This window comes from Salmo trutta, chromosome 27, assembly GCF_901001165.1.
Source record: "Salmo trutta chromosome 27, fSalTru1.1, whole genome shotgun sequence".
In the NCBI taxonomy this organism is placed as follows: Eukaryota; Metazoa; Chordata; class Actinopteri; order Salmoniformes; family Salmonidae; genus Salmo; species Salmo trutta.
In genome coordinates, this window is record NC_042983.1 from 17,848,881 (window position 1) to 17,864,075 (window position 15,195).

The 15,195-nt window shown below is 39.8% G+C and overlaps 1 protein-coding gene and 1 long non-coding RNA gene across 6 annotated transcripts in view; one reads left to right on the plus strand and one right to left on the minus strand.

The window, feature by feature from the left end:
- Window positions 1-1,973: 1,973 nt before the first annotated feature.
- On the minus strand, window positions 1,974-12,868 carry LOC115164494 (uncharacterized). Of its 2 annotated transcripts, XR_003869933.1 has the most exons (6): window positions 12,806-12,868; window positions 5,050-5,193; window positions 4,601-4,876; window positions 4,352-4,427; window positions 2,470-2,596; window positions 1,974-2,178 (listed from the first exon to the last, which is right to left on the minus strand). It is a non-coding gene; the product is annotated as an uncharacterized LOC115164494 (long non-coding RNA). The 2 variants fall into 2 exon arrangements; XR_003869932.1 differs by having other exon boundaries at window positions 4,601-5,193.
- Window positions 12,869-13,227: 359 nt separating this feature from the next.
- The window catches only part of LOC115164495 (probable E3 ubiquitin-protein ligase HECTD4), a 57,946-nt gene continuing 55,978 nt past the window's right edge, over window positions 13,228-15,195 (plus strand). For all 4 annotated transcript variants that reach the window (XM_029717033.1, XM_029717035.1, XM_029717034.1 and 1 more), the window contains exon 1: window positions 13,228-13,891. In XM_029717033.1, coding sequence (XP_029572893.1) covers window positions 13,745-13,891 — 147 coding nt within the window. In that variant the 5' untranslated portion in view covers window positions 13,228-13,744. The remainder of the gene's footprint in view (window positions 13,892-15,195) is intronic.

Genomic DNA, 15,195 nt, shown 5'->3' on the forward strand with positions numbered 1-15,195 from the left:
TCTTTGCCCCCTGACACAACCCCTATATGTACAATTGTACGGTTTTAAAGCTAATTTCCTGCAATTCTACATATTTTCACATGGCTTAAGCATATGACACTGGTCAGGTGTATTCAGGGTATTTTGAACATTAAATTAACACTCAATTTGACATTGTTACTTTGAGATTTTTAGGGGATGAAATTTAAAGAAGGCTAATATTTTTTATTTTTTTTAGGTGGTTTGACACTGACAAAAATGAAATGTGGGGAGACGGGCAAATGCTAGAAACAGTGGGAAGGTTGAAAACAGATTAATCCCTGTTCTCAGGTGGAAAGTTGCATGCGACACGTACCGGGGAGTGTTACCACTACGCCAAGGTTCTGCACAGGAGATAATATTTATGGTTGATGGCATTGGGTAACCAAATCATAGATTGCATTCTACTTGTCTATAGACTGATTTCAGATTAAGGACACAAAGTGGAATAACTGTAGTGTTCTTGCTGACAAGAACGGTAGTTACCCTATATTTTAGCCCATTGTTAAGAATGATAATTGTTCCACTGATCAGAATAAAGTAAATAGTTAATGAAATTGAAGAATTAATTATATAAATCTGCCCCTACACACTAACCAAATAATTGTTATATTAATCGTCCCTTTAGAATCAAACGTACACTTTTCGGTTCACTATCTGTTTGACAAATTGATTTCATAGTTACAAATCAGGCCACCGTACCAAACTTCCCTGCTAAAACGTACTGCATGTAGGTCTACCTGCTGCCTTTTCGTTGTCACAGCCTAAATGCCAATCACCAAACGAAGGGACCAAGTGGATTAAATCGATTTTAGTACATGCTGTCAAAAGGCTGCATTCAGCAATATGGACAGAAGTAACAGCAACCTAATTTTGTTGACAACATTGTACATAAAACAGCGCTATCATGCTACTCTTTTTAGTTTTCTAAACTCAGCAGAGAACGTTCTCTCGCTCCATTCAACTCCACTAATTTTGAGAGGCGTTTCTTCAAAACATGCATCAAATCCCTTTGATCCCTTACAAAACTAGACCAATCATATGCTTCAATGTGTCCCGGTTCAGTGCTGTGGCAAGACAGGAAAATGATACAGGTTCAGCTCGTGATGTTAAATTACAGTTGCAGATGCTCCGATTTCAAAAAGATTTGGAGCACCCCTTACAAAAAGCACTATAGGATTACTATCACTAGCGGTTCTGGGCGGTGGGCCAGAGGGGGCCAGTGCCCCTGTGACAACAATTTTGGACCCCCTTGTGGCCCCCCTAAATGTGGAGTATGAAATAATTTTTACATAACAAATTTTTGCTATCGTTCTTTTTTTACATCCGTTATTAGACAGTGGCAACGCGGAACACTAATTTAACCCACATTTTCTAGAGGGACGGCTTTAGGCGGAACACAACAGTATCGTACCACATGCAAAACGATATGACAACAATAATGTCTAATGTAACTGGCCCCTCTAACAGTACAACTGGCCCCAGCTTGGCCCCCCCCAGTTGAAATGGTCTAGAACCGCCACTGATTACTATAAAGAGTATTATATAAATAACACTAAAAAACGTAGTATCCTTGTGGAAAATTCAGACATACTATAGAATAACTATAGCAAACTTATAGTAATAACTATAGCAATATTATAGTGATCCTATAAGATTACTATAGAAGAATATTATACAAATATCACAGAAACACTTTTCACATTCTATAGCATTCTTATGGTAAATTCAGACATACTATAGAATAACTATAGTAATCTTAAAGGAATACTATACCATCATCTTATAGTGATACTATAGCAATAACTAACACTATACACTACTATACCAATATACTAATGGTATATCTTATGGTAATATTATAGCAATCTTATAGTGATACTACAGCAATAACTATAGTAGACTTGAAATGTTTTTGTTCAGTGTACATTAAGAAGTTGACAGATATGAGGACATCATATTTGAAAAATTATCAATTTTAATACTTTTTCACTGAATTAACAAATCAAAAAGTTAGGCCTTAGCCTCCAAGTTACTCCCTTTGAGTAAAAAAAAAGCAGTTTTAAACCTAAATCTTGGACTTAAGCAATTTTGATTCAAGCTTCGATTAAATTATTTTTAAGACATCCTTCTCCATCTGGTTTCGCCTAATTAAAAAGGCTGTGGAGAAAAAGAAAAGATGGTTTAAACAAATTTGCTTTGAGTACATAATAGCCTGCCTAACCCCAAATTAATCAACAGTCTTGGCACAAACTAATAGACCTGAGATCAGGTTACACACATTCACACTCTTGTAATAAATAAATAATAAAATAAAATAATAAAATAGACAACAAAACCCCTTTTTGGCCATTTAGTAGTTCTGCTGTATTTTGAAGTAAAAGTCTTATATTTCATAATTTGACATGTTATTGTACAGTATTTATACAAAAAAATGACTAAGCAACTTACTGCAAATGCCTGTCAACGAAGAGACGGCCATCACCTCTGGGAAACAGATCTGTCATGAGCTAAGAAATGCACTTTGATGGTTCTTTGCTCAGTCGAGTGATAATGTTCGCTTGAAGTTTAACACCCTCTGCCAGTTCCACATGTAAAACATCATAAAACAATAACTTTAATAAAATACATAAGCCAGTTACACATGATTTTGGGCCTTTAGAAGCTGTGGTCAAAATGTGCTATTTGCACAGTACTGTAGTAGTTATCAACAATGTATTCAAACTTTCCTTTGTGATGGACAGAAACTTAGTTTTTTGCATATTAGAATATTTAAAAAAATGATATCCGAAATCAATACAGTATTTTAATATCAGGATTTGCTCTGACTTCCAGTTTGTGTGCACCTGTTCTAAAAAACCCTTGCCTTGTTAGCGCAATCATCCCCAGTATGTCTTTAATAGGGGTGTGCCGAGTATTCGGACAAAACCATTATTGTTACTGATATTAGGACTTTGCAGAACACAAATATGAATAGATAATTAACATCATTATCCGTGATTGTAAAATGTTTCAGAATACAGAATTTCTCGAGAAATACTACAAATTTAACAAAACATTGTTTTTGACGTCACGTGGTCACCGTTGATGATGGATGTAGTCCTATCCCCCAGCCATGTGGTAACTATACAACTCTTATCTCCTTCTTTCTCTCTGTCTCACTCGCTTAGTCACTCTCCCCTTCTATCTTTCTCCCCCTTTCTAAGTACAGTATATTAGATTTGAGTTTTGGACTTAGTCAAGCGAATGTTCTCTGCCTACCTCTCAGATTCATGTTTAGATAAATGCTTTGCTCATAAAGTATTATCTTGAAATGTAAACTGTTGTATTGCCTTGTTTAATGTTTTCATCAACTATGTTAAAGGGGTGGTTCATCGAAAAATGTTTAATCTCACTAGAACATTTTCCTAGGTATTAGCCTTCACCAGAGACAGTTTTTAGGTTGGTTGGGTCAGTATTTAGTTTAGCTCATCAGCGAATTATACTTCGCCCTCTCCCATAGAAACCCCATTTAATGTCAAAGTTTATCATAAATACCTTCGAAAGACACCAAAGGTGCCTCCAATCACTGCAATAGCCCTTGTAGTTAAAATCTTGATAAGATTACTTTGCTAAAATATTTACCTAGCCTAATATTTCCCAATGATACTGGTAATTTTTTCTTTAAAATCTGAGCCCGCGACTTGGGTCAGAGTCACAAACTGAAGAAAACATTAGCTCTAGTAGGCTGGTTTTTGTAACATGTTTAAAGCAAAACAGATTGTTTTTGGGCAATTCAATGACGAGACAACATTTGTTGCATAAAGTGAAGATAAATACATATAGTTTTTCATACATTCTAGATAAAATCGTAAATGTCGCATTTTGAAATAAAATTGCAGAAGTCTAAATTCTGATCCAACTAACCTAAAAACTGTCTCTGGTGAAGGCTAATGCCTAGGTAAATGTTCTAATGAGGTTAAAAGTATTTTTCGATGAACCACTCCTTTAAGTAAGTAAATGTATTTGAATTATAAAACCATTATTGTAGTCCTTTCTGCCATGACTCAAGTTGTTTGCTTGCTGTACTCCGTTAGATAGTATTAGTAGTTAACGAGAAATAGTTTTGTGAACATGTTTTGCATAATCCTATATGGCACTCTATAAATTAAGACAAATTATCATTGTACTACAATATGCATTAAACATTTACATTAAATTAAGCAAAACTGCACATGCATACAGTATTTTTCTGCTTGCTGAGTTGTTACAATGTTAATACACCTGCTTTTGTATTCAAATTGTGACTAGTTTGCATCCCCGCTTTACAGTTCAAGGTTTGAAGTTACCCTACCATGCTGTCTGGTAGGGTTGTGACGACTATGTCTTGGAGTGCTGCTTTTGTGGGTTGGAGGGTCCAGCCATGATGTCTGGGAACACACAGTATGACAGACAGTTAAGAGATTTAATACAGCTTCATTCAACCACCTCCTTACCACTTCTAATAATCCCTCCTACTCTCAATCTCTAATCCTCCTCATATTCTGATCATCATGCTTAAACCAAACACACACACACCATTAGAAACTGTTTCCTCTCTCACCATTGTGAGTTTTGGAGATGGCTGGGGATCCACTAACCATGATGTCTGTGAACACACAATATGACAGACAGTTAGAGAAAGTGAATACAGATTGATTCAACCACCTCCTTCCAACTTCTAATCCTCCTTCCTACTCTCAACCTCTACCCCTCATATTCTGGTCATCATGCTTAAACCAAACACACACACACACACACACACACACACCCTTTCAAATTGTGTGTCTCATTCTTTCCCTCTCTAGGTTTTTCACCTCCTGGAGCAAACGTGGCAACTCTGAAAATATAAAACATAATGTGCTATCATTACACTTGCATGCAATATGCATTCAACTAATAGATGGGTAGAAACTATACAACTGGTATCTATTGGTATATACACAACTATACCTGGACTTGCATGCATGGTGAGAATATTCAGTGGGAGCATCCACAAACAGGAAAGCTTACCTTCAATCACGGAGAGAGATTGTCTGAATGCTGCATTTTCTCTTTTGAACTCCCCTATTTGAAAGTTTGCAGTGGTTAGCTGCATTTGAATTTCCTGTTTTGACAGGTGAGGACCTCACTCTCTGTGTCACTTTGAGGTCTGGCCTGGAAGGACAAAGATTCTTTGTACAACTTACAAAGTTAGACATGAATATTATTTTTTAAGAAAAAATCCACCAACCCCTCTTTTATGCTACTGCTACTCTCTGTTTATCATATATGCATAGTCACTTTAACCATACCTACATGTATATACTACCTAAATTAGCCCGACTAACCGGTGCCTGTATATAGCCTCGCTACTGTCTTTTTACGGTTGTTTTTTATTTCTTAACTTATCTATTGTTCACCTAATACCTATTTTTTACTTAAATTGCACTGTTGGTTAGGGCCTGTAAATAAGCATTTCACTGTAAGGTCTACACCTGTTGTATTCAGCGCACGTGACAAATAAACTTTGATTTGATTTGTGGTGTTTTTTAGTCTCAATGATTGGAGGCGTTTCAGACATAATTATTAACCACAGAATTATTTTTTAAATGTATTTGGTTGTGTTGAGGAGAAATCAGATTTTTATGACACGGTGTTACGCTAATGTTAGTGATTAGTACATTAAGTAGGTGAGACAGGGTTAAATTCACCTCTAATGCATCAACTTAAAATTTGCACAACTAATGCTACAAAGTATTAGAAACTTACTTGACCTGATACACTGGTCATTAGTTCTGCCTATGGTTGCACATTTTGGGGAATATTCAGAGGTGGAAACTTTCCGTGGGAATTAACAGGGATATATGGAAATGAATGTAAATATATGCAAATTAATATTAATACCATTTAAATGTAGATTGGTTTTTTTTTGCATTGGATATATTTACCATGTCATATGGAGACAGAAGCATAAACCTTTTACCTTATCATAAGTAGACATAATTGCAAATGATTAAATCCTAACAATATAAATAAAAAAACTATTCAGTTACAAATCGAACTTTAATTAAATGAGTTGACTCTTCACATGGGATGATTTCACTGAACAACAAAAAAACAAAAGAAATGGAATATTGAATGATCCCCAATGATCCATCGCATCTCCCAAAAACGTTTTCAACATACATCTGTAAAATGATAGTCTAGAAACTAAAGCTTTGGTTGTTTTCCTCTCAGGCTTCCATGTCTTCTCCCTGGACCTCCTCAATGTCCACCTCTTGAACATCAGACTCTAAGGCCTCATTTTCACTGTCACTTTCCAACCTTGAGGATGGCTTGTTGTCAGGCTCAAAAAGCCTCAAATTTGCCAGGATGGCCACCAATTTTTCAACCCTTGATTTGGTCAGCCTGTTACGTGCTTTGGTATGTGTGTTCCCAAACAAAGACCAGTTGCGCTCTGATGCGGCTGATGCTGGTGGGATTTGGAGGAAACAGGGGAAAGAGCCTCAGATTCACAAAGTCCCTTCCACCAGGTGGCTGATGAGATATGTTGGCACAATTGCCATATTGCATCTCCATCCCAAAGCCCTTGCTTGGAAGTGTAATTCGCCAGACTGCGAAGAACCTTACCCTCATGCAGGCCAAGGTGGCGTGACACGGTAGTGATTACACCAAAGGCCTTGTTGATCTCTGCACCAGACAGAATGCTCTTGCCAACATGCTTGAGGTCCAACATGTACGCTGTGGCGTGTATGGGCTTCAGGCAGAAGTCTTCATGCTTTTTGATGTATTTCAGAACTGCAGTTTCCTCTGCTTGGAGCAACAGTGAAGTGGGCAGGGCAGGATTTATTCTCTTACATCTGCAAGCAGAGTCTGAACATCAGACAGGATGGCATTGTCTCCCGCAATCCGTGCAATGGCTACTGCTATAGGTTTCAGGTAACAACACATCCGCCACGCTGATCCTCAACATGGGCCCCTCAGGGGTGCGTGCTCAGTCCCCACCTGTACTCCCTGAACACTCATGACTGCACGGCCAAGCATGACTCCAACACCATCATTAAGTTTGCCAATGACACAACAGTGGTAGGCCTGATCACAGACAACGACGAGGCAGCCTATAGGGAGGAGGTCAGAGACCTGGCAGTGTGGTGCCAGGACAAAAACCTCTCCCTCAACGTGATGAAGACAAAGGAGATGATTGTGGACTATAGGAAATAGAGGACAGAGCACGCCCCCATTCTCATCGACGGGGCTGTAGTGGAGCAGGTTGAGAGCTTCAAGTTCCTTGGTGTCCACATCACCAACAAACTAACATGGTCCAAGCACACCAAGACAGTCGTGAAGAGGGCACGACAAAACCTATTCCCCCTCAGGAGACTGAAAAGATTTGGCATGGGTCTTCAGATTCTCAAAAGGTTCTACAGCTGCACCATCGAGAGCATCCTGACTGGTTGCATCACTCCCTGGTATGGCAACTGCTCGGCCTCCGACCGCAAGGCACTACAGCAGGTAGTGCGTTCGGCCCAGTACATCACTGGGACCAAGCTTCCTGCCATCCAGGACCTCTATACCAGGCGGTGTCATAGGAAGGCCTTAACAATTGTCAAAGACTCCAGCCACCCTAGTCATAGACTCTCTCTGCTACTGCACTGCAAGCGGTACCTGAGCACCAAGTCTAGGTCCTAGAGGCGTCTAAACAGCTTCTACCCCCAAGCCAAAAGACTCCTGAACATCTAATTAAATTGCCACCCAGACTATTTGCATTGCTGCCCCTCCCCCTTCTTTTACACCGATGCTACTCTTTGTTTATTATACCTATATGTACATATTACCTCAATTACCCCGACTAACTGCCCCCGCACATTGACTCTGTACCGGTACCCCCTGTATATAGCCTCGCTACTGTTATTTTATTGTTGCTCCTTAATTATTAGTTATTTTTCTATTTTTCTTTAAAAAAATGTCAAATATTTATTTGGTTTATTTTAGTAAATACTTTAACACTTTTCAATTTTTTTCTTAACTGCATTGCTGGTAAAGGGCTTGTAAGTAAGCATTTCACTTTTCGGCGCATGTGACAAATAAATTCAGATTTGAAATAAGTAAATATATTTTGAAAATGTCAACAACAGTGCAGGCTAACTCAAATGAGCTGCTAATGTAGCTAGCTAGCTATCTAGCCAACTTTACATACTGTATAGCTAGCTAGCTAGCTAGCTAAGTGAATTAAGTATCACCAGCTACCTAACTTCATATTAGTTAGCTAAACACAAACTCCAAATGCACTTGTTGGTTACCAGCTAACAGCCATGGAGGAGGGTGAAAGGATAGCAATTCCAACTGTCAAATAAGGGAGAGAGTAGGCTATTCTGGATAGGACAGGTATGTTTGTGTAGTTCCAGTTCCTCGAAGTGAGGACAGAGATAATATTCAGTACTATCTAATTTGAGAATAATGAAGTCTGTTTCTTGTGTTGTTTTCTGTCCTTAGAGGGCTGTGAAAGCATGTCTGCAGATGAAGAGGTCCCAATAAAGAGCAGTGGTTCTTAAACCTGGTCCTGTGGACTCAAAGGGGTGCATATTTTTTGTTTCTGCCTTAGCACTACACAGCTGATTCAAATGATCAACTCATCATCAAACTTCAAGTGGTATTTACAGTGGACTCAGAAAGTATTTAGACCCCTTGACTTTTTCCACATTTTGTACGTTACAACCTTATTCTAAAATTGAAATTAAAATGTTTTTTTCCCCCTCATCAATCTACACACAATACCCCATAATGACAAAGCAAAAACAGGTTTTTAGTAATTTTTGCAAATGTACAAAAAAGTTAGTAGACCCTTTACTAAATACTTTGTTGAAGCACCTTTGACAGGGATTACAGCCTCAAGTATTCTTGGGTATGACGCTACAAGCTTGACACACCTGTATTTAGGGAGTTTCTCCCATTCTTCTCTGTAGATTCTTTCAAGCTCTGTCAGGTTAGATGGGAGGGGTCGCTGCACAGCTATTTTCAGGTCTCTCCAGAGATGTTTGATCGGGTTCAAGTCCAGGTTCTGGCGGGGCCACTCAAGGACATTCAGAGACTTGTTCCGAAACCACTCCTGCGTTGTCTTGGCTGTGTGCTTAGGGCCGTTGTCCTGTTAGAAGGTGAACCTTTGCCCCAGTCTGAGGACCTGAGAGCTGTGGAGCAGGTTTTCATCAAGGATCTTAATGTATTCATATTTCCCTGAAACGGGTAAAAAAATTTAGTTACGAGAACCAAGCTATCATAAGTGCTTTTTATAGGCCTATTATGCATGTTGTATAAACAAATAGAATATTCTATAATTGTGGTACAATAAAGGTAAACTATTTTACATTTACATCTGCAGGATGTTGTCTTTCCTGACTAGTCTCCCAGTCCCTGCCGCTGAAAAACATCCCCACAGCATGATGCTGCCACCACCATGCTTCATCGTACTTATCGTGCTTGGTTTCCTCCAGACGTGACCCTTGGCATTCAGGCCAAATAGTTCAATCTTGTTTTTCATGGTCTGAGAGTCTTTAGGTGCCTTTTGGCAAACTCCAAGCGGGCTGTCGTGCCTTTTACTGAGGAGTAGCTTCCGTCTGGCCACTCTACCATAAAGGCCTGATTGGTGGAGTACTCCAGAGATGGTTGTCCTTCTGGAATGTTCTCCCATCTCCATAGAGGAACTCTGGAGCTCCAAACTTCTTCCATTTAAGAATGATGGAGGCCACTGTTTTCTTGGGGACCTTCAATGCTGCAGAAATGATTTGGTGCCCTTCCCCAGATATGTGCCTCGACACAATCCTGTCTCGGAGGTCTATGGACAATTCCTTTGACCTCATGGCTTGGTTTTTGCTCTGACAGGCACTGTCAACTGTGGGACCTTTATATAGACAGGTGTAGGCCTTTCCAAATCATGTTCAATCAATTGAATTGACTTTAGTAATCCACAATGACCTGGTGATGGAAGTCTAATAATTACATTATCTTCTATATTCTTATGGATACCTTGCAACTGGAGATCCCTTCAAAACGAATGCCTACAGTTACCGTGTAGGGCACTGCACGGTTGGGTGACCAGGGCCATCTGGGACTGCCTCCTGCGGGAATTCAGGTGTGTGTGAAGTCTACCTGTGTCCTGCATAACTTCTTGAGGATGGACACGAGGACCAGGATGGCATCTACAGCTTTGCAGACGTGTGCTAGAGGAGAGGTCTGCTGCTCTGCAGGATGTTGTCAGGATGGGGGCCAACAATGCAACACAGGAGGCAATCTGGGTGCGGGAGATCTTCACTTCCTACTTTTTCAAAGAGGGTGCTGTTCCCTGGGAACAACATAGACTACACTATGCACAACCAGAATACTTTTTAAAGAGCCATCCACATATCAATAAGAGTATTCTTCCAGTCATTCAATTCCCAATTCCTCTCCCTTTATTTCTACTTGTCAGGTGAGGGTGCTGTTCATGTAAGGGTGATGTGTATACAAAACCAAACAGGCTCTTTTAAGAGTCACCCATATTGAAAACATTTTGAACAATTAGACACCCTATAACCCACACCTACATACTGGTGCATTAATCTGAAAGCATTAATCAGAAAGCAGGCTCAGGTGGGTAGCTGTGGCTCCTTCCACCTTCAAAGAATAGGCAAGAGGAACAACCATGGAGAATAGTAAGTAACTTAATTATTTATATAACTACGCTATATTGTTTGTCCTTGTGTGTCTGTGCATGTTTTTCAGTATAAAGTACTCTACAGCCACTTAGTGTGGACACCAGGTAAGGCCACAAACACAGATTCTTGTTGAACACTGTTATTGAGAAAATAAGGTAGTTAAATTGACAGTCTCTCCCTAAATCCACAAGGTTATATTAGCCATGTCGGTGAACCCCTCCCGCATCTGAACCCCTCCTGCATCTGAACTGGCTGAGACATAGAGGGCACAGCATGATCAGAGGTGAGAGGTCACTTGGTCGGGTCAACAGGAAGTATTATTAAAGAGATGCTTTACATTGAAATACAGATAGAGATGTAGTAGTCCCTGAGTTAATGATCCAAGGTCAGTTTTGCATTTCACCTCCTGATGATTATGATGACTGAGAGTGTTAGAATAAATAAAAAAAACTCTCTCCATCTGTCTCTTGTCTGCAGGTATGTTTTGATGTGAGAGAGGATGCCAACCCCCAGGCTTGTCATCGCCACCTCACCAGCTCTTAAGATAACCTTTGGCTCAAGGCTGGTTAGGAAACACAGCTAGATACAGTATTATGTAATTGTAATGACATGAGAGAATAATAAGTTTAGTAGCACTATAATTCATTAATCATATGTTGTCTTCCCTGCTCCCCTGTTCTTACCACTTTCCCTTTTTGTCTTTTACACTCACACCTCTCTCCCTACCTCCTCTTTCTTCCTCAGATTTGATAATGCACACCAGATGTGCATTGAAGTAAAAATTGAACTTCTATGTATAATATATTACAGTTATAATATTTATAATGCATGTATTATGTATTTATAACACTTGGATAATGAACTTCTTTCAATAAAGCAATTCACATGATCTACTGGAATGGGTCCACATTCTCTACTGGTTGAAATTAAGTCTCTCATTTGATGAAATACTACACCTATCATGTGTCCTCAGATCAGTGTTGATATTGAAGAAAGTCTCCAGCGATGGTTCGCATAGTGTCAAATTCGTCATGGGAACCACTCGATATGATTGGTCATTGCCCAGTGGTCATAAAGTCGGGAAATGTTGAACTTTTTCACCCCCTCCCACACCACGTTCACTCACCCCAACGGTCCCGCCCACTCCGCTTCTCACCGCATTTCTTCCATTGAAAATGAGTGGGAAGTGTTGTTTCACCACGCGGTACCACTCTCAGGTCACACATATAGTGTCATTGCGCAAAATGGTACGAAGCATCATCTGGATATGTGTGCAACAAAAGTTCAACATTTGACACCCGCTACCATTTCTGTCAACACATATATTGACCCATGCATTCGATAAATCTAACGTACTGCAACTGCTTCTGCAACACAATGCTTTAAGGCAAACACAGCGTTCCATTGGAAATGAATGTGCTTCTGCCGAACCAAAATGCAAAAAAACCTGTCGGTGTGATCCAGGCGTGAAGCAGTGTGCAGTGCATGTATGGCTTTATCAGAAGTACGTCTTCAATGACGTGCGAAGTTTGTTTGATCAGGTGCTTTTTCAAACTGCTTGTTGCAAAATGCGAGACCCCATTGATTTCGCCATGGTTCGGGCTTTCTTCGATTCCAAGCTGCTTTAAAAAAACACTGACCTCTACTGAACGTACTTACAAATATAGTTAGGATTTTGTAAAATAAATTTCACCTGACCGGTAGCTTAGCAGGTAGAGTAGGGAACTATGGAACATTCAGACATGTGAGGTCGATTGCACAATATTTAGAAAAATAGTTTTATGTGAAACCACACTCTCGGCACTGTTGTTCAAATAATTTGTTTTGTTTGGTATTGTATAAGCCTATGTCTTATGCATCCTAAATAATACTACAGATTCAGTTTGGAAAAATAGCAAACTTCAAGGTTAAAAAGGGAAGCATGATGTAAACCCGGTCTTCCAACTGATTGTAGGCTACTAAAGCCAACGATTTACCGCTGCGCCACGAAATGCACATAAAAACAGTGGAGAAAAAAACATTATCTGATAATCACACCTATTGCTGTCTAGCAAATGTCATGTGCATTGTGAACAGATAATGACGCTCCAAGTACTGACCCATTTCCCGGAACAATTTGCTGAAAGCGCGGAAGCTTTCAGAAAGCCTCGGTTTCCCATAAGGCCCAGCAGAAACATCTCTAGACCGACAAATTACTCTCTTGCAACATGTGCAGTTAAAGGGGAATAATACACGCAAATATATTTTTTTTACCTTAAAAAAAACAGGGATTCAGAACATAACTTCTCGATGTTTCTCTTTGAACAATTTAAATCATGAGAGCAAACATTATATTTTTCTTCCAAAACCAGGACATTTTTTGTGAGAAAACAGAATTCAGGAAATACTACATTTAATTGTGCCCCTTTGTGTTGTTTTAAACATTATTTTACCAGGTATATTGACATAAAACACCCGTTGTACACCAATGGCCCGGGGAAGAGTAGCTATCATGCTAGAAAAGGTTAGAAATCCCTGTTGTAGGATAACCTGCAGTGTATGCTGGGAACTGTTGGCCTAGGAAACATGGCGTCTCAACTGTGGTATTTCGAATATCTATCCGGTCACTAATAAACAGGGGTTGGACCATTAACGGAGCCATTTTTCATGCTTTCTTGTCGTGTTGTGGTTATGCTCAGACGTTGTGTTCAGCAGGAGAAGGCAATTATTTATGAAACTTCGCTCTAAATATTACGGTTTACAGAGTGTCACATCCACTCTGCACTGTAAAAACGGTACAGTACGGTTGATAGCTAGCCTCGGGTAGATAAAGAACCTGCCCCACACAGTGCAATCAGCTGGCCGACCTATGTTAGCCAGCTAGCCACTGTAGTTAAGCAGTACGAGTGGCATTAGTTAGCTAACGTAGCTGGCTCGGACTACGTTTGAGTTTGTCATCTGACTGACAGCATGTCTGTCGGGTAGTGTTGTTGTCATTTCGGATATTGAATTTGTTTTGATGTTCGACCTCTCTGGCATTTTTCTCGGGGGAGAGAGAGATGGGCTCCGGGGCCGTGGATTCGTCCCAGTGGCTGTCAGTGAAGGAAGAGACTATTTTCCTTCACGATGGACTGATTCGGGTCACGGATCTGGCTGAACTTCCCAGTGAAATCGGGGTGTCTGAGCAGGGGGACACTGAGCAGGAGGTGAGTCTACTCTGCATCAACGTTTGCATTTCGAATGTTTTCTTGGCAACAACAGAGTGTAGTTAACGTTAGCTAGCTAACCGACTATAGTTAAGCTAAATAGCCGAAAGCTAACGTTAACTAGCTAGCTCAACATTTAATTACATATGAATGAAGTCACATTTAGCTGTAGAAACAGATTATATTTTTAGCTAATAATGTTCATGAGTAAGGTGCCAACGCCGGCTTGACAAGCAGGTCATGCTATTGTTACTAACTGTTTAGCCAACGTTAGCAGACTGTCTAACGTTACCTTTTGAAGAGGTAGTTAGCTATAACTAGGTACGTTATTCATGTCAATTGAAATTCGTATTGCCAGCTAATATTCAATGTGGTGATAACGTTGTTTCCTTTCCTGATTGATCGGATCCAGCTTCTATAACGTTAGCTATGAATCTCACTGTATAGGCATGATGACTCACGACGTAGCTAGGTAGACTATTATCATGTCCTGGCTTTTAAATCCCCACCCTTTGTGGGGAACCCCTTGTCATTTTTGGCCAAGACATTGGGTGCTCTTGAGTAGTGGCTGGCTATTGTTGTTGTGTTCATCAACTTATGCATTACATTCTTCAAAGCACATTGGCATACAAACTAAACAAATACAATAGGAAAAGTAAATAAGGCATGCTTGCAGGCTCCTCAAACCAGTATGTAGCCAAGAGGGTCTTACAGTTCAGAGTTCAGCACATAGAAGCACAGTATACTTCCTCATTGGCACACTTGACAGTATTTTAATTAACTGCCATAATTCAATGGCAGTCTTTTATTTGATCAATATTCATCTGGTGTTGACACCTGTGCAATGCCTTGTGGCCTTTTACTTAACCATAAACACAAAAATATGGACTATTAAGCTAGCTAGCCTATGTGCTTGACTCTTAAAAGGCCTTTTCTGGTCAACCTTGACATTGGTTCAGAATAAGTACCGAATAAATGGACGCTTGAATGATCGATCCCGTTAGCTGTAGGAATCCATTGACAAATGTGCCTGGCATATCAGAGACTAGGGCTGCAGGTAGCCTAGTGGTTAAGAGTGATGGCCCTGTAATTCAAAGGTTGCAGGTTATCTATTCTTATTCCAGATTAGATTTGACTTAGATTTGTGTGTATTAGGTATTTGTTGTAGAATTTTAGATATTACTTGTTAGATTTTGCTGCACTGTCGGAACTAGAAGCACAAGCATTTTGCTACACTCACAATAACATCTGCTAACCGCGTGTGTGACAAATAATGATTTGATTTGAATCCCTGAGCTGACTAA